The sequence below is a fragment of the Engystomops pustulosus genome, chromosome 7 (genome assembly GCF_040894005.1).
Source record: "Engystomops pustulosus chromosome 7, aEngPut4.maternal, whole genome shotgun sequence".
Lineage (NCBI taxonomy): Eukaryota > Metazoa > Chordata > Amphibia > Anura > Leptodactylidae > Engystomops > Engystomops pustulosus.
In genome coordinates this window covers 178,101,147-178,121,807 of record NC_092417.1, presented here as the reverse complement: position 1 = coordinate 178,121,807, position 20,661 = coordinate 178,101,147, and the positions used below count along the sequence as shown (strand labels likewise).

Sequence of the window (20,661 nt, the reverse complement as noted above, 5' to 3'; positions counted from 1 at the left end):
AGGCAAATATCTCCGATGGTAGACGTCTTACCCAACACATTCATGCCATCCTTGAACTCCAATTTTTTTTTGATCTCCGTTGTGGTTGTAGCCGCGGTGTCATTCATGAGCGCAAAGAAGGAGTCGGTCACATTGGTCGGTTCCTCCGTTGGGTTTTCTACGACAACTTTCTTGGTGACTGTCTGAATCTAAGGGCAAACAAAAACAACTTAAATTTTTTAGGGTTCAGGTTACCTTCTATCATGGGATCAATAAAGGTCTGAGGTTCCTTGGGTCCACCAGATTCTAGGTCCCACCATAAACCAACCAATGGGAAGTAGATCATAGTAGCCTTCAAGTTTGGGTTATTTTCTGATGGACTTCTGATTGCAATTGTAGAGCCTGGGCCACCAGTCAGACCCTGACCCTGAGGGTTGTATTTGGGGCTTCCTCTGGTGGTAGAAAGCTCCTTCTTACCTGCTGGAAACAAGCCTGCACGAGGTTCTCAGGAAACAGATTTCGGATAAGATCCAAGAAGGCGTCCAAACTGGAGACTTCATCATTTTCCTGCCCCTTCCCAAGTTGCTTCTTTAGTTTGGGGTCTCCAGGATGAATCGCCAACACGAGGATGACCCCCAGGACGGCAGCTATAATGGTGGTAGACATGTAATATACCATTGCCCTGGTCCCGAGACGTCCACTCGATTTTGCGTCCAATCCAGCCAAACCTATGAAGCAAAATTACAAAACCAAAAAATTATTAAAGGGATATTATCAGCAGATAAGTGCATAAAAAACTGCAGACAATATTAATGTTTGGCCTGGGAGAGCTGTTTATTCATAGTTTATTGTCCTCACACTGCTGTGCTCTGTGCTCTCTGCAGCCAGTGTTATGTCTTGTCCCTGGAGAGATGTGTAATCAGACCTCACACTGCTGTGCTCTGTGCTCTCTGCAGCCAGTGTTATGTCTTGTCCCTGGAGAGATGTGTAATCAGACCACGCACTGCTGTGCTCTGTGCTCTCTGCAGCCAGTGTTATGTATTGTCCCTGGAGGTACGTGTAATCAGACCTCACACTGCTGTGCTCTGTGCTCTCTGCAGCCAGTGTTATGTATTGTCCCTGGAGAGATGTGTAATCAGACCTCACACTGCTGTGCTCTGTGCTCTCTGCAGCCAGTGTTATGTACTGTCCCTGGAGACATGTGTAATCAGACCTCACACTGCTGTGCTCTGTGCTCTCTGCAGCCAGTGTTATGTATTGTCCCTGGAGAGATGTGTAATCAGACCTCACACTGCTGTGCTCTGTGCTCTCTGCAGCCAGTGATATGTATTGTCCCTGGAGAGATGTATAATCAGACCTCACACTGCTGTGATCTGTGCTCTCTGCAGCCAGTGTTATGTATTGTCCCTGGAGAGATGTGTAATCAGACCTCACACTGCTGTGCTCTGCGCTCTCTGCAGCCAGTGTTATGTATTGTCCCTGGAGAGATGTGTAATCAGACCTCACACTGCTGTGCTCTGTGCTCTCTGCAGCCAGTGTTATGTATTGTCCCTGGAGAGATGTGTAATCAGACCTCACACGGCTGTGCTCTCTGCTCTCTGCAGCCAGTGTTATGTATTGTCCCTGGAGATATGTGTAATCAGACCTCACACTGCTGTGCTCTGTGCTCTCTGCAGCCAGTGTTATGTATTGTCCCCGGAGAGATGTGTAATCAGACCTCACACTGCTGTGCTCTGTACTCTCCGCAGCCAGTGTTATGTATTGTCCCTGGAGAGATGTGTAATCAGACCTCACACTGCTGTGCTCTGTGCTCTCTGCAGCCAGTGTTATGTATTGTCCCTGGAGAGATGTGTAATCAGACCTCACACTGCTGTGCTCTGTGCTCTCTGCAGCCAGTGTTATGTATTGTCCCCGGAGAGATGTGTAATCAGACCTCACACTGCTGTGCTCTGTACTCTCCGCAGCCAGTGTTATGTATTGTCCCTGGAGAGATGTGTAATCAGACCTCACACTGCTGTGCTCTGTGCTCTCTGCAGCCAGTGTTATGTATTGTCCCTGGAGAGATGTATAATCAGACCTCACACTGCTGTGCTCTGTGCTCTCTGCAGCCAGTGTTATGTATTGTCCCTGGAGAGATGTGTAATCAGACCTCACACTGCTGTGCTCTGTGCTCTCTGCAGCCAGTGTTATGTATTGTCCCTGGAGAGATGTGTTATCAGACCTCACACTGTTGTGCTCTGTGTTCTCTGCAGCCAGTGTTAGGTATTGTCCCTGGAGAGATGTGTAATCAGACCTCACACTGCTGTGCTCTGTGCTCTCTGCAGCCAGTGTTATGTATTGGCCCTGGAGAGATGTGTAATCAGACCTCACACTGCTGTGCTCTGTGCTCTGTACAGCCAGTGTTATGTACTGTCCCTGGAGAGATGTGTAATCAGACCTCACACTGATGTGCTCTGTGCTCTCTGCAGCCAGTGTTATGTAATGTCCCTGGAGAGATGTGTAATCAGACCTCACACTGCTGTGCTCTGTTCTCTCTGCAGCCAGTGTTATGTATTGTCCCTGGAGAGATGTGTAATCAGACCTCACACTGCTGTGCTCTGTGCTCTCTGCAGCCAGTGTTATGTATTGTCCCTGGAGAGATGTGTAATCAGACCTCACACTGCTGTGCTCCCTGCAGCCAGTGTTATGTATTGTCCCTGGAGAGATGTGTAATCAGACCTCACACTGCTGTGCTCTGTGCTCTCTGCAGCCAGTGATATGTATTGTCCCTGGAGAGATGTGTAATCAGACCTCACACTGCTGTGCTCTGTGCTCTCTGCAGCCAGTGTTATGTATTGTCCCTGGAGAGATGTGTAATCAGACCTCACACTGCTGGGCTCTGTGCTCTCTGCAGCCAGTGTTATGTATTGTCCCTGGAGAGATGTGTAATCAGACCTCACACTGCTGTGCTCTGTGCTCTCTGCAGCCAGTGTTATGTACAGGAGAGATGTGTAATCAGACCTCACACTGCTGTGCTCTGTGCTTTCTTCAGCCAGTGTTAAGTATTGTGCCTGCAGAAATGTGTAATTAGACCTCTGTGTATGTTGTTATAGTAGCAGCAAGACTGTGAAATATGGATTTATATTCTAGGATTGTAGCTTCTCCAGGTGGACTGGGAGCGTGTCCTTACACTGTTCTGCTCTTGAGTGGATTAACAGCCCCTCCCTTCTCCTCTGACTTTACTGAGTCACTTGGGAGGAGCTGTAGAGTAGTGAACAGAGATGACAGAACAGCAGTGTTAGGACATTCACACAGTACAATTTCACAGTCCTGCTTCTACTAACAACATACACAAAGGTATAATTACACATCTCTCCAATACCTTACACTGTCGTCAGAAAGCACAGAGCACAGCAGTGTGAGGACAACACCCCAGTGGACTTGAATCTAAAATCCTGGAATATAAGTCCATATTTCACAGTCCTGCTGCTACTAACAACATACACAAAGGTATAATTACACATCTCTCCAATACCTTACACTGTCATCAGAAAGCACAGAGCACAGCAGTGTGAGGACAACACCCAAGTGGACTTGAATCTAAAATCCTGGAATATAAATCCATTTATTACAGTCCTGCTGCTACTAACAACATACACAAAAAGGTATAACTACACATCTCTCCAATACCTTACACTGTTGTCAAAAAGCACAGAGCACAGCAGTGTGAGGACAACACCCAAGTGGACTTGAATCTAAAATCCTGGAATATAAATCCATTTATCACAGTCCTGCTGCTACTAACAACATACACAAAGGTATAACTACACATCTCTCCAATACCTTACACTGTTGTCAAAAAGCACAGAGCACAGCAGTGTGAGGACAACACCCCAGTGGACTTGAATCTAAAATCCTGGAATATAAGTCCCTATATCACAGTCCTGCTGCTACTAACAACATACACAAAGGTATAACTACACATCTCTCCAATACCTTACACTGTTGTCAAAAAGCACAGAGCACAGCAGTGTGAGGACAACACCCCAGTGGACTTGAATCTAAAATCCTGGAATATAAGTCCCTATATCACAGTCCTGCTGCTACTATCAACATACACAGAGGTCTGATTACACATCTCATGTATTTTTAAACTAATCCGTTTCAGAAAATCTACCATCCCCGGAACAGTAGAGGTTATTTGGCCGGATGTATCTTGCATTCCTTGATTTAGCGGATTAATATATGGTTTAATTCCAGCTGTCACAGGGGATTTCTATGTGTGTAGGAGACGGGGGCTGCAGATGTTCCTTTCCAGTTGACGTGTTCTGCATTTAATTGCCGGAGAGCAACTCTCCTACCATCTCTACCAGACGGCTGTGCCGATACAAAGATCCCACATGGAGAAAGCGTCTCCATAAAAATAGGTGATGCTCATGGGTGGGGGGAGGTGCTCATGGATTCATGGAGCTCTGTAGACCACTACTAACTAATACCCATGGGTCCAGGGTCCAGATTGGTACCATGACTAGAGGTCATCTAATACATGTTGGCCAAAGTAGACAATTTCAGTGGAAAATGGATGAACGTGTAAAGAGTTTGGAGTCTTGGAGTTGTCTTGACTCAATGGAAGAAGAAGAAAGGTTGAACTTGAGGAGGTATCTATAGGCAACTTATTAACATTAACCCATTAAAACCCGTGGGTCCATTGTCTATAGAGCGTAGCAATGTGTCGGGAAGAATGGTGGTCAGCCGAAGTTTCTCCTGAAGATTCTCCTTTGGTGTAACATGATAGTGGTGAATGAAGAAACATTAAGAACCAGGGTCGAAATTTAGGCTCCTTCACGAACCTTAATTGGCCAATCTTCATAAGGCCCGTACTAGTGTACCGATGGCTTTGTAGGCCCAGAGTAATATCTGTAGCTACGTCCTTCAAAAGTAAGTCCACTTGCCTCAACTTCAACTTTACGAGCTTTGGGCAAGTGGACTTACTCTTGAAGGACATCGCTCCAGATGTTTCTTCAAGTGGGCCCTGTAGAAACCATTGGTACACCAGTACAGGACTTGATAAGGATTGATCAATTAAGGGGCAGTTAAGGAGCCTAAATTTCCCCCCGGTGACTTGTTAGTAGATGTCATGTGGACATCACAAATCTAATGATGTTCAACCCCAAAAATTTATTCCAAACCCAATTTGTCAACAGATTCTGGAACACAAGCTCCAAACCGGTGGGTACTTGCCCTGTCTTGGGGTACAGTCAGTAATCACACTGTAAAGAAGTATGTGACTACAGTCTTGAGGTACGTTGAAGTCACTGCATTGAGTATGAGGGGACCTGGCTGAGAAAGATTGAGGACATCGCTCTAGAACCATGGAGACCAATCCACTCACCGGTGATCAAACTGGAGATGATTAAGGGTAGGATCAGCATCTTCAGCATCCTCATGAGAATATCTCCAGGGAAGGCAATGACCATAATAATGTCTGGATGGATCGGAGATGCCAGTCGAAGGAGGCCCCCGCATACTGCTCCCATGATAACACCTGGAATATAGGCAAGGGATGGATTAGAACATTTAGGGTCACCTAGAACATCAGAAAGAGTGTCATGGTTTTCCTAGTTCTTCTTGGTTCTTGATATCAGAGCAACGTTTTATCATGGTTCAATGATTCAAGATATGCTAAATATGCCTCATAGACCCCCAGGACCTTCATCTATTAGGAGAAGGAAGGTTCTACCAAATTTTTGGACAATTTGGAGCCACATTAGTGGAGATTTACACCTGGTGGATCTACTATACTCAAGAAACTAAAACCTTGTCCATGACTGGTTTCTGCATCTTTCTGTTTTGGATGCATAACATGAAGATTCCTTAAAGGGGTTGTCCAGGTTTGCTAAAACATGTCTGATTCTTACAGAAAACAGCAACCACAGGTATCCACAGGTTGCTTACTGTACTGAGGCTAACTGCACATTCTGGACATGCAATATCACTTAGAACCTATAGACAGGAAGTGACATCCAAACGCTGACATCAGTCGTCTTGGTCGGTGGTGTAAGGACCTGTGATTATCTTCACTCATCATTATTTTGCTAACTCAGCAAAATCTGGAGCACGTTCGTCCTCCCACGGGGTCCTGGATGTGGCTTGGGTGGGGGCCCCTGCTGTGCACAGATGTCTATGCCTGATCACCCCCTGGGACTGTGTAATATAACGCTACTATACAGGTGTCTAGATGGCGGTATTATACAGCGCCACCATATATTGCTAAGCTGACATACTACAATGCCCTGCAATGAATTGGGTCAATACAGCTATATTTGGTTAAAAGTGATTCCTTTCAATCACCAATGTACATGCACGCTCAGATTGGATGAGCGTGCATATTTTCCCTGTAGAAAGGGAGGAAAATTGGGCCATTGAACAGAGGTAGTTTTAGGTAATGACAGGGCGGCCATCAGGGGGGGTTGAGTGTGACTGTGTTCAGGAGGAGAAGGGGCCCCGAGTCACAGAAAACTCTCCTTTGCTCCCAGATGCAGGGTACTCGCTGTGCACACAGGGCCGGATTATCAGTCTGTCGGGGGTGGGTCCACAAAATTTGCCAGTCAGGGTCAATGGAATATGGGGGTAATCGGCACTACGGGACCCCTACCAGGGGCATAACTAGGAGAGGCAGGCCCTCTGGCACTGTGGGCCCCATAGTGGCTGCTATGGCTGCTACCACTGTAGTTACGCCCCTGACCCCTACTATCAGGCTGAATACAAAGTATCCAATTGAGATTCCATTCCTAGATCCCGCTCAGGGACTTACCAAATACTGTGAGGGATAGCAGGAGGTTTCCGCGGATCTTGTCGCACATTCTCAGGCATGGTGATCGGGGGTGCACTTCGTCTGAGGTCAGCTGGCTCTCGTGCATGCGCACCTCCACCTGTTTGGGGGTGTTGTTGGCACTGCAGAAGGAAACATTCAGAAATGCGTCAGTGACTGCGGTGGTGACTATACGGGTGCGTTCAGATGGCGCAGATAATCTCACGAATAACCCGTGTATTATCTCACACATTTTTGATGCAGTTTTAATGCCCCTAATTGCATAATATGATGCAATTGCAGTACAGTCCTCACACTGCTGTGCTCTGTGCTCCACAGCCCCTCCCATCTTCTATGAGTATCCAAACCAAAGCCTGCAGCAGCTTCTAGCGTAATTCAGAAGATTCCTACTACATCCATATTTTAGGGTCTGTTATACGATGTCCGTTTTTACATCTGCGCCGCATGCGCTTGAGCATGAGGACAATAGCAGAGCTCCAGGACAGATGCATCTGTGTATCACCAGTAGCGGATCACTGTTCCATCTGTGATTACATCCATTGATATTACTGCTATTGGGCTAAAAATACTAATCTGTTCAGTGCAAAGAGCTAAGAGCACAGCAGTGTGAGGACACGCCCCACTGCCCTGCAGTAGTACAGTTCATCTGTAGAGTGGAGATAAGTATCTATTACATAACCGCAATATGAACGGTCACATGACCAAAGTCACAAAGTCACATCACATGATCCATCACATGACCAGTCCTGTCTATAATTAGTGCTACACTGTAATACCAATTACAGCCACTATGCACTGTATGGTGTATGGTGCAGCGCAGTCTCTTTAATCTGCAGATCCTGAAATACTGCTTTCAGGTCTATGTTTTTAGTCCAAGTGGTTTTATTTTATATTTTTTCCACTTCTTTCACACATCTTAATGTTAAAAGTACTGAATGGGGACTTTCTTTTTGTGGGATGGGTCACAATGTATGGCGCTGGGCTGGGAAATAAGCACAGATTCCTACAGTAAGGTCCCTTCCCTCTGCAGATCCTGGAATGTTGCAGTTAAGCTACTTAGTCCAGGTGTTTGATTTGTTTTATATATCTGTATGTTAAAAGTACTGTATGTGGGTTTGTTTTTTGTGGGATGGGTTACAGTGTATGGTGCTGGGCTTGGAAATAAGCTTAGATTCCTGCATTGAGGTTCTTTCCCTCCGCAGAACCTGGAATATTGAAATTAGCTCTATGCTACTTAGCCCAAGTGTTTGATTTGTTTTATGTATCTGTATGTTAAAAGTATTGTACGTGGGTTTGTTTTTTGTGGGATGGGTTACAGTGTATGGTGCCGGGCTGGGATATAAGCACAGATTCTTGCAGTGAGGTCTCTTCACTTTGCAGATCCTGGAATATTGCGATCAGGTGTATTCTAATTAGCACAAGTGTTTTATTTGAATTGTTCAACTTTTTTATGTTTCTTTTTGACATATTGGGGGTCATTTACTAAGGGCCCGATTCGCGTTTTCCCGACGTGTTACCCGAATATTTCCGATTTGCGCCAATTTTCCCTGAATTGCCCTGGGATTTTCGCGCACGCGATCGGTTTGTGGCGCATCGGCGCTGGCATGCACGCGACGGAAATCGGGGGCGTGGCCGAACGGTAACCCGATGGATTCGAAAAAAACGCCGCATTTAAATAAAAAAAATTGGTCGCACGGGCCATACTCACATGCACCACGATGAAGACGATGAACTCCGGGGCACCTCGGCGGACTTCGGCGCAGCAGCGCCACCTGGTGGACATCGGGTGCACGACCTTCATGAATCGCCGGAAGACCCGAACGCTCGTCAGAGAAGCCGCCGCTGGAACGCGAATGGACCGGGTAAGTAAATGTGCCCCATTGGGACAGATTTACTTACCCGGCCCATTCGCGATCCAGCGGCGCGTTCTGTGCGGTGGATTCGGGTCTTCCGGCGATTCACTAAGGTAGTTTCCCCGATGTCCACCAGATGTCGCTGCTGCGCTGAAGTTCCCCCGAGGTCCACCGGAGAGCACGAGCCTATACCTGGTGAAGGTAAGAGCGAGTCCCGCGACACATTTTTTTTTTAAATGCGGCGGTTTTTCCGATTTCCGTCGCGTGCATGCCGGCGCCGATGCACGCCGGAAAAATCCGGCGGACCTCGGGGAACTTCAGTGCAGCCGCGACATCTGGTGGACGGCGGAGGAACTACCTTAGTGAATCGCCAGAAGACCCGAATCCACTGCACAGAACGCGCCGCTGGATCGCGAATGGACCGGGTAAGTAAATCTGCCCCATTATGTTAAAATTATTGCAAGGAGGGGATTGTGTTTTGTGGGATGAGTTACAATGTATGGCAATTCCTGCAGATCCTGGAATACTGCAATAAGGTACATGCTACGAGTCAAAGTATCACATTTTTTGTATCTTTAAGTTAGAAGTTCTGTATGGGGGCTTGTGTTTTGTCAGATGAGTTGTGTTTTTCAATGGTACTATATATTGGATATGGATGGAATTCAACTGCAGGAAGGGGGTGGGCTTGGAGGCAAAGGGGGTTGTTTATATACTACTGGATGGCGCCCTCTGCAGGGTGGTGCCCAGGTTGCATACAGCTAAGGCTATTTCCCGAACTTTAAGATGATATTTTCAGCAAAGAAACTGTATAAACAAGGGACAACCACAAAACAAACACAGCTCCAGCTCAGGAAGGTGGACCCCCCCCCCATCATTTATCCACAGGAAGCCTCAATATGTCGCCGGCTACTGTGATTTATGCGAGGCAGAGCCGGGGCGCAGATGAACAGCATTTGCCAGTAAACAACAGTTTGTCTTATTTTGCTTAATTTAATTTGTTATGCGGAGAACATCTGCCGAGTATTTTAGTGATTGCCATGGAAACGGGAATATCAGAGGCGACAATTATATCTTCTGTCAGCTGTGGTATTTATAGGACAAGGTGATGTGTGACGCTACCTCCAACGACAACCTGCGGGAGGCGCTAAAATCGGCAGTAAGACAGACGGAAGACTAGACTAGAGGATGCGCTGCCATATCTCACATTCTTCCAGGTAGAAATGTAGTCTATGGTGAAAGTATCAAATTGTGAATATTCCTACAGCACCTCCGCAGGTGAAATAGGGCATTACAAAGTCCAGTCCTCCAGAGTGGATAAAGCTTGTTTATAGCCAGTCTCTGGTCTAAGCAGTGTATGAGGTTCTATAAACAAGGTGAAGTTATATTTATAAGATAAATGAACAACTAGACAGTCAGAGATAATTAGTTTATAACATTCTTGCATAGTTTGTATTACAAGCACTGTCAAGGTACACATTGAGGGTCATTTACTAAGGGCCCGATTCTCGTTTTCCCGACGTGTTACCCGAATATTTCCGATTTGCGCCGATTTTCCCTGTATTGCCCCGGGATTTTGGCGCATGCGAATGGATTTTGGCGCATCAGCGCCGGCATGCACGCGACGGTAATCGGGGGGGCGTGGCTGAGTGAAAACCCGACGGATTCGGAAAAACCGCCACATTTAAAAAAAGAAAAGTGTCGCGGGACTTGCGCTTACCTGCACCAGGAATAGGCCGGTGAATTTCAGGGGATTCCGGCGGGCCTCGGGGAACTTCAGCGCAGCAGCGCCACCTGGTGGACGGCGGAGGAACTACCTTAGTGAATCCCGGCCGGACCCGAATCTTCCGCAGAGAACGTGCCGCTGGACCGGGTAAGTAAATCTGCCCCAATCTATGGTCTTTTTAAGTTTTACAACAGAGCCTCCGCAGGTGAAATAAGGCATTACAAAATCCAATACAAAATCCAGTCCTCCAGAGTGGGAGACACTTGTTTACAGCCAGTCTCTGTTCTAAGCAGTAAATGAGGGCTATAAACAAGATGAAATTATATTTATAAAAAATATATTTGGATATATATATATATATATTTGTAAGATAAAAGTAAGATAAAATTTTACAACAGCGCCTCCGCAGGTGAAATAGGGAATTACAAAATCCAGTCCTCCAGAGTGGGAGACGCTTGTTTATAGCCAGCCTCTGTTCTAAGCTGTATATGAGGGCTATAAACAAGATGAAATGAACAACTAGACAGGAAGAAGATGAGTAGTTGTCATTTTATAATATTCTTATGTGGTTTATAAAACATTGTGCACTATGAACATAAACAATCTATGGTGGACTTAAGTTATGCGGCAGCGCCTCTGCAGATTATATACTGTATTACAAAGTTCTGGTCCTCCAGAGTCAGATATGCTTCTCTTTAACCACTTTATGTACTTTATAATAGATAAGACCAGGAACTGGGTATCTCCACCCTATTGTCATATTATATAAATTATAGATTTGTAAGGGATGGACATATAATTTCCATTCCTTCCGTTCTGACATGTTTTGTGTTATGGGATATGTTAGGAAACAAAGTCTATATTAACAGTGGCAAAATGTCAATTTTAAGGCAGCTCCTCCGCAGGTGAAATAAGGCTTTACAAAGTTCCAGTCCTCCAACATGGGAGATGATCCATTGTTCCCCACAATAGAGTCAGTTCATCAGACACTAGGGATGTAGACATATGCAGATACTGTGTGGACACCATTAATTAGCCTAAACATCTTGCTATGAGATTTTCGAATTTTGAAATTTTTGATACCACTGGTGTTGTCCTATCACTCGGAACTGTACAATCACAAGAATGGAGGTTGCACCCCACAAAAAATAACATTTCAAGTCCTCAAAGTCTCATCCAAGGGCTCATGGGATTTCTGGGGTCCCTGTGGTCGTACCCCAGAATCCTATCCCCAGTTCTTTGGATAATGTCTGTCTTCTATTGGATCATAGGGCCAAAGTTCTCCAATGGACCAGTCTCACCCACCATTGATGACCATCTGGCTCTACTGAAGGCTTCAATACCTTGTATTTCTGTATAATTTACCAGATTTGGAATTCTTTACACCAATTCAGGTTGGAAACCTGGTCATTACAGCATATCACCCAGTCCCAACAGTTGGACCCCATGTAACAGCAACTTATCTCTTCTCTTGTGCCCAACTTATCTATTCTCTAGATTGAGATTGTCTTCTGCTGGACTGTTGGGCCATTGAAGGATCTCTTGTTCTCCAATGGACCAGTCTCATCCGCCATTGATGACCATCTGGTTCTACTGAAGTTTTGGATACTTCATATTTCTGCATAATTTACCGGATTCCGAAATTCCTTAAACCAGTTCAATTTGGAGACCTGGCCATTGACGCACATCACCCAGTGCTTAACAATATTCTTATCCTACATGGGAGTGCCGGGGTCCCAACAGTTGGACCCCATGTAACAGCAACTTATCTCTTCTCTTGTGCCCAACTTATCTATTCTCTAGATTGAGATTGTCTTCTGCTGGACTGTTGGGCCAATGAAGGATCTCTCGTTCTCTTGTGGACCAGTCTCATCCACCATTGATGACCATCTGGTTCTACTGAAGTTTTGGATACTTCATATTTCTGCATAATTTAACGGATTCCGAAATTCCTTAAACCAGTTCAATTTGGAGACCTGGTCATTGACGCACATCACCCAGTGCTCAACAATATTCTTATCCTACATGGGAGTGCCGGGGTCCCGACAGTTGGACCCCATGTAACAGCAACTTATCTCTTCTCTTGTACCCAACTTATCTATTCTCTAGATTGAGATTGTCTTCTGCTGGACTGTTGGGCCATTGAAGGATCTCTCGTTCTCCAATGGACCAGTCTCATCCACCATTGATGACCATCTGGTTCTACTGAAGGTTTCGATACTTTGTATTTCTGCATAATTTACCAGATTCTGAATCTTTTAAACCAGTTCAAGCTGGAGACCCGGTCATTGACGCACATCACCCAGTGCTCAACAACATTCTTATCTTACATGGAAGTGCTGGGGGTCCCTGTGGTTGAACCCCATGTAACAGCAACTTATCCCTTTTCTTATCCCCAACCTATCTGTTCTCTAGATAGTGGTTGTCTTCTGCTGGACTGTTGGGCCAATGAAGCATCTCTCGTTCTCTTGTGGACCAGTCTCATTCACCATTGATGACCACCCCACTCAACTGAAGGCTTCGATACTTTGTATCTCCTCATAATCTATTGCATTCCGAATTCTGTAATCCAAGACAAGCCTGGAATCCTCTTCGTTGCCGCACATCACCCAGTACTCAAACAATATCTCAAATTTTTCGAGCCATTAACACTCAAGTGAAATCATCCAGAATTCTTCTCCTGGCCTCGTCCGTCGCTCTAAATAAAATCCCTGCCAAGTCTCTTTCTGCAAGACTGAATGTAATTCATTGGCGTCTCCTGGGTATGAATGAGACTCTGGGGGAACACATTTATCATGAATTACACATCCAGCGGAGGCTAATGCGGGGTCACCGCACCATTAACAAGTACAAGAGGCTTCTATGGGAGATGGTGGGGAGCGGCGGGGCCCCCGCTACACCGCCACCGCTATTACACATTCCTTATGTTCATTAGACATGATATGGAATGGCGCGGGGCACTGATGTGTCCCCGGGGGGAGAACAGTAATATGACAAGTTTATCAATTACATCCTGGTCTTGTTGTACATACCACGGAGGATAACAGAGTTAGGGGATAGCCACAACTTTGCTACAGTCCACCGAGCCCCCACTACCTCCTTTCAAAACTACCAGGGGGGCAGAGGTCCTTCTGCGCTGGGTCAGTAAACCAGCAATGGCTACATAGTGTGGAGGAGAATCAAGCAGCGCCACCATCAGGGCAGGACAGGTAGTGCTGCTGCTGTATGATGAAGACACTATGGGGCTCATTTACTAAGGTTCCGAATTGCGCATTTTCGTCGGGTTTCCTGAATATTTCCGATTTGCGCCGAATTGCCCTGGGATTTTGGCGCACGCGATCGGATTGTGACGCATCGGCGCTGGCTTTCAGGTGACAGAAATCGGAAAAAAACGCTGAATTTTTAAAAAATTTGTGTCCCAAGAGTAGCACACACATGCACCAGGAAGAAGAAGGTGAACTCCGGAGGCGACACCTAGCGCAGCGACACCTGCTGGATATCGGGCGCACGACCTTAGTGAATCCCAGCAAGGTCCGAATCAACGTCGGACAACGCACAGCGGGTTCACGACTTGACCGGGTAAGTAAATGAGCCCCAATGTAGGAACCTGATGGACAGTGTTATAAGTGCATTGCATGAGAAAAAGAATCTACAAATGATCAGAGATGTGTCCTCACACTGCTGTGCTCTGAGCTCTCTGCATCTTTGCCATCTATATCAACATCTCCTCCAAGGCATGGACAACCCCTTTTATATTCACTATCATCCACAACTGGCACCATAGTGTGATGGAGAACTTCAAAGCGATGACCACGTTATCCAAAATTTATTGCTAATAGAATTTTATTACATGTGATTTGCAGGGATCTCCTACTAATCTGCAGCCGGAAAGTGGGGAGTTGCGTGAGCTCGGAAATGGGATCCACCATGGAGAGGGGCACGGGTGTGCCTGCGATCCGAGACGTAGATCACAGGAGCACCCGTGACACTGGGACTACCTATCTACTGGGAGGCATGTGCATATTGTACGGCTCTTACGGAATAACATTTTAAAATATGCAGCGTTCGTGGCTCTCTCAGCCAAAAAGGTTCCTGACCCCTGTTATAGGGGATAAAGTTGATTAGATACTTGACCCTCTTGGCTAGAAGCTGTGGTACTGGGTCAAGAAGAACCTCCATGGCCAACCCCTTTAAAGAAAATCTACATCTCTACATGAGATCATCTTCTAATATTTGTTATCCATGACCTGCTTCCTTCTAAAATCAACTCTGGCCTCTGGTAGGCGTTACCAGAGCCTCTCCCTGCTTTAGCTTCACAGGCTGTTATACTGTCTCCCCCGCTCTCCCTCCTCCCTGTTGTAATCTCACACAGTGGGAAGTGTTCCCTACACAGTGTAACAGCCTGTGAAGGTACAGCACGGAAGGCCTCTGGTAACACCACAAGTGCCCCTCCGCCACATTTGCATAATTTTAAATGTTGATTTTAGAAGGAAGGAGGCCATGGATAATAAATATAAGAAGATACCACAGTCCCGGTGCCTGGGTCTATGAGTAATGTCCCTGTATTATCCTGATGGTAGATTTACTTTAATCACCTTGACCATGCGGTATCTTAGTAAGATGTCATATAATGCTCAGGAATACCTCCTGCAGAGTAGGATCAGAGGTGTATGCCCCAGGTGCACCTACTGTAGCGCGGTCCGGAGTGCTGATGTGCTGTACATAAAGGGGGCACCTGCATAGACATTATATTATACAAGGTCAAACCTAGACAGTGTCAGACATTGTCATCTGGTGGGGGCCCCCTGTTCGGGCAGCATGGTGGGGGCCCTGGGGTACGCACCCCGGGTGCCCTGCTTAGAATCCAGCCCTCCACAGGGATATACAGATTTTGCATGTGGTGATATCACACCCTGGGGACGGATGACGGACCCCGCCATGCTCACCCCTTCTACCCACCACACAGTTGTGGCCCCCCCCCCCGGGCCCTATAGCAGTCTGCCAAGCTGAGTGTAGGTGTTTGCAGAGTGTTATCTTGTGTCTCCGCAGCAGCTCGTTCTCAGGCCGGGGATTAGGAGAGTGAAGCCCAGTGTTAAGGAATCTCATGAGGCGCTTTATTTGGGTCCGAGGGCTTATCGTGCGCCTTTTATCCTCTCTCTCTCCAAGCTGCTGCGGTCAGTATGGTGCGGGATCCGTGCCATCTGCCAGGAGACATTGCAACGCAGCAATCCCTTTAACCAGCAATATGCAGCCCCATTTACCGGCTGTTATGTGGGGGAGACTTAGAATAATCTTCCCCTCTCCTAACCCTGACTTACACAATCACATGTGGCAAGGACACAGAGCAAAGCTGGGAGTCAACAAGGGCTAAGGCTGTGTTCACACTCTCAGGTACTATCATCCAGCATCACCTTCCCCTTAAACACTCTGTGCTGCTGGACCCTGCTGCTGCCCTCATTTATCGCATGTTTCATGCAGTTCAGTTCTTAGTATTATCATCACATAAAAGGTGTGCTCTGTGCCCCTTTCATGAGCACAGAGCAAAGACCACAGTGCCTATGGCACTTGGAGAAGCTACAATTCTGAGCTATAAATCCATATATCACAGTCCTGCTGCTACTAACAACATGCACAACGGTCTGATTACACATCTCTCCAGGGACAATACATAACACTGGCTGCAGAGAGCACAGAGCACAGCAGTGTGAGGTCTGATTACACATCTCTCCATGGACAATACATAACACTGGCTGCAGAGAGCACAGAGCACAGCAGTGTGAGGTCTGATTACACATCTCTCCATGGACAATACATAACACTGGCTGCAGAGAGCACAGAGCACAGCAGTGTGAGGTCTGATTCCACATCTCCCCAGGGACAATACATAACACTGGAGGCAGAGAGCACAGAGCACAGCAGTGTGAGGTCTGATTCCACATCTCCCCAGGGACAATACATAACACTGGAGGCAGAGAGCACAGAGCACAGCAGTGGGAGGTCTGATTGCACATCTCTCCATGGACAATACATAACACTGGCTGCAGAGAGCACAGAGCACAGCAGTGTGAGGTCTGATTACACATCTCTTCAGGGACAATACATAAAACTGGCTGCAGAGAGCACAGAGCACAGCAGTGTGAGGTCTGATTACACATCTCTCCATGGACAATACATAACACTGGCTGCAGAGAGCACAGAGCTCAGCAGTGTGAGGTGTGATTACACATCTCTCCAGGGACAATACATAGCACTGGCTGCAGAGAGCACAGAGCACAGCAGTGTGAGGTCTGATTGCACATCTCTCCATGGACAATACATAACACTGGCTGCAGAGAGCACAGAGCACAGCAGTGTGAGGTCTGATTACACATCTCTCCAGGGACAATACATAACACTGGCTGCAGAGAGCACAGAGCAAAGCAGTGTGAGGTCTGATTACACATCTCTCCATGGACAATACATAACACTGGCTGCAGAGAGCACAGAGCTCAGCAGTGTGAGGTGTGATTACACATCTCTCCAGGGACAATACATAACACTGGCTGCAGAGAGCACAGAGCACAGCAGTGTGAGGTCTGATTACACATCTCTCCAGGGACAATACATAACACTGGCTGCAGAGAGTACAGTGCACAGCAGTGTGAGGTCTGATTACACATCTCTCCAGGGACAGTACATAACACTGGCTGCAGAGAGCACAGAGCACAGCAGTGTGAGGTCTGCTTACACATCTCTCCCGGGACAATACATAACACTGGCTGCAGAGAGCACAGAGCACAGCAGTGTGAGGTCTGATTACACATCTCTCCAGGGACAATAAATAACACTGGTTGCAGAGAGCACAGAGCACAGCAGTATGAGGTCTGATTACACATCTCTCCAGGGACAATACATAACACTGGCTGCAGAGAGCACAGAGCACAGCAGTGTGAGGTCTGATTACACATCTCTCCAGGGACAATACATAACACTGGCTGCAGAGAGCACAGAGCACAGCAGTGTGAGGTCTGATTGCACATCTCTCCAGGGACAATACATAACACTGGCTGCAGAGAGCACAGAGCACAGCAGTGTGAGGTCTGATTGCACATCTCTCCAGGGACAATACATAACACTGGCTGCAGAGAGCACAGAGCACAGCAGTGTGAGGTCTGATTACACATCTCTCCAGGGACAATACATAACACTGGCTGCAGAGAGCACAGAGCACAGCAGTGTGAGGTCTGGTTACACATCTCTCCAGGGACAATACCTAACACTGGCTGCAGAGAGCACAGAGCACAGCAGTGTGAGGTCTGATTACACCTCTCTCCAGGGACAATACATAACACTGGCTGCAGAGAGCACAGAGCACAGCAGTGTGAGGACAATACATAACACAGACTGCAGAGAGCACAGAGCACAACAGTGTGAGGTCTGATTACACATCTCTCCAGGGACAATACATAACACTGACTGCAGACAGCACAGAGCACATCAGTGTGAGGTCTGATTACACATCTCTCCAGGGACAATACATAACACTGGCTGCAGAGAGCACAGAGCACAGCAGTGTGAGGTCTGATTACACATCTCTCCAGGGACAGTACATAACACTGGCTGCAGAGAGCACAGAGCACAGCAGTGTGAGGTCTGATTACACATCTCACCAGGGACAATACATAACACTGGCTGCAGAGAGCACAGAGCACAGCAGTGTGAGGTCTGATTACACATCTCTCCAGGGACAATACATAACACTGGCTGCAGAGAGCACAGAGCACAGCAGTGTGAGGTCTGATTACACATCTCTCCAGGGACAGTACATAACACTGGCTGCAGAGAGCACAGAGCACAGCAGTGTGAGGTCTGATTACACATCTCTCCAGGGACAATACATAACACTGGCTGCAGGGAGCACAGAGCACAGCAGTGTGAGGAAACAAAACAATGATTACACATCCCTCCAGGAACAATACATGACACTGATGTCGGCTGCATGGTCATAGCTAATGAAAGATCCCTTTAGGAACTGAAATATAGCACATTGAATAAAAGAAGCAAAGGCAATTCATACACAGGGCCTCTACATTATATATACATATAGATGTATATAGAGGTGTATAGATACAGTATACATAGATGTATATAGAGGTGTATAAATATATAGATGTATATAGAGGTGTATAGATATATAGATGATCCTTTCCCTACTCCTCCTCTATATAACAAATATACAGATGTCACTGCTGGAATGTATTAACGTCCCAAAGATGTACGAGCCTGTGGGGGTCACACGGGGAGCCCATTAATCTCTTCCATCCTGGACAGGAGAGATATAAACATAGACGGTGCCATCAGAGTCAGGCAGGGGCTGCGTAAGGCACAGGGACCCGAGTGCCAGTCAAAAAAATCACCTACAGTAATTCCTGGCCGCCCTGTGCCCTTCCTGCTGACACATCAGTAGTGCTGTGTGGTCCATACATATACCATAGATGCCCCATAATACTGCTGGCCATAGGAGCCCACATACATACCATAGATGCCCCATAATACTGCTGGCCATAGGAGCCCACATACATACCATAGATGCCCCATAATACTGCTGGCCATAGGAGCCCACATATATACCATAGATGCCCCATAATACTGCTGGCCATAGGAGCCCACATACATACCATAGATGCCCCATAATACTGCTGGCCATAGGAGCCCACATATATACCATAGATGCCCCATAATACTGCTGGCCATAGGAGCCCACATATATACCATAAATGCCCCATAATACTGCTGGCCATAGGAGCCCACATACATACCATAGATGCCCCATAATACTGCTGGCCATAGGAGCCCACATATATACCATAGATGCCCCATAATACTGCTGGCCATAGGAGCCCACATACATATCATAGATGCCCCATAATACTGCTGGCCATAGGAGCCCACATATATACCATAGATGCCCCATAATACTGCTGGCCATAGGAGCCCACATATATACCATAGATGCCCCATAATACTGCTGGCCATAGGAGCCCACATATATACCATAGATGCCCCATAATACTGCTGGCCATAGGAGCCCACATATATACCATAAATGCCCCATAATACTGCTGGCCATAGGAGCCCACATATATACCATAGATGCCCCATAATACTGCTGGCCATAGGAGCCCACATATATACCATAGATGCCCCATAATACTGCTGGCCATAGGAGCCCACATACATTTCATAGATGCCCCATAATACTGTTGGCCATAGGAGCCCACATACATATCATAGATGGCCCATAATACTGCTACCATGGGAGCCCACATATATACCATAGATGCCCCATAATACTGCTGGCCATAGGAGCCCATATATATATCATAGATGCCCCATAATGCTGCTGGCCATCGGAGCCCACATACATATCATAGATGCCCCATAATACTGCTGGCCATAGGAGTCCACATACATATCATAGATGCCCCATAATACTGCTGGCCATAGGAGCCCACATACATACCATAGATGCCCCATAATACTGCTGGCCATAGGAGCCCACATACATATCATAGATGCCCCATAATACTGCCAGCCATAGTGTCTCACATACATGCCAACCACAGATGTCCCATAATACCACCAGCCATAGGGACCCACATACATGCCAACCACAGGTGTCCCATAATACCACCAGCCATAGGGTCCCACATACATGCCAACCACAGATACCCCATAATACCACCAGCCATAGGGACCCACATACATGCCAACCACAGATACCCCATAATACCACCAGCCATAGGGACCCACATACATGCCAACCACAGATACCCCATAATACCACCAGCCATAGGGACCCACATACATGCCAACCACAGATACCCCATAATACCACCAGCCATAGGGACCCACATACATGCCAACCACAGATACACCATAATACCACCAGCCATAGGGACCCACATACATGCCAACCACAGATACACCATAATACCACCAGCCATAGGGACCCACATACATGCCAACCACAGATACACCATAATACCACCAGCCATAAGGACCCACATACATGCAAACCACAGATACCCCATAATACCACCAGCCATAGGGACCCACATACATGCCAACCACAGATGCCCCATAATACCACCAGCCATAGGGACCCACATACATGCCAACCACAGATGCCCCATAATACCACCAGCCATAGGGACCCACATACATGCCAACCACAGATGCCCCATAATACCACCAGCCATAGGGACCCACATACATGCCAACCACAGATACCCCATAATACCACCAGCCATAGG

At 46.9% G+C, this 20,661-nt stretch overlaps 1 protein-coding gene across 2 annotated transcripts in view; it reads right to left on the bottom strand.

The window, feature by feature from the left end:
• Positions 1-20,661, bottom strand: part of SLC1A2 (solute carrier family 1 member 2) — an 89,885-nt gene that overhangs the window by 33,356 nt on the left and 35,868 nt on the right. For both annotated transcript variants that reach the window (XM_072119055.1, XM_072119054.1), the window contains exons 2-5: positions 6,773-6,912; positions 5,351-5,503; positions 457-707; positions 32-188 (exon numbers count right to left, since the gene is read on the bottom strand). In XM_072119055.1, the coding sequence (XP_071975156.1) occupies positions 32-188; positions 457-707; positions 5,351-5,503; positions 6,773-6,912 (701 nt within the window). The remainder of the gene's footprint in view (positions 1-31; positions 189-456; positions 708-5,350; positions 5,504-6,772; positions 6,913-20,661) is intronic.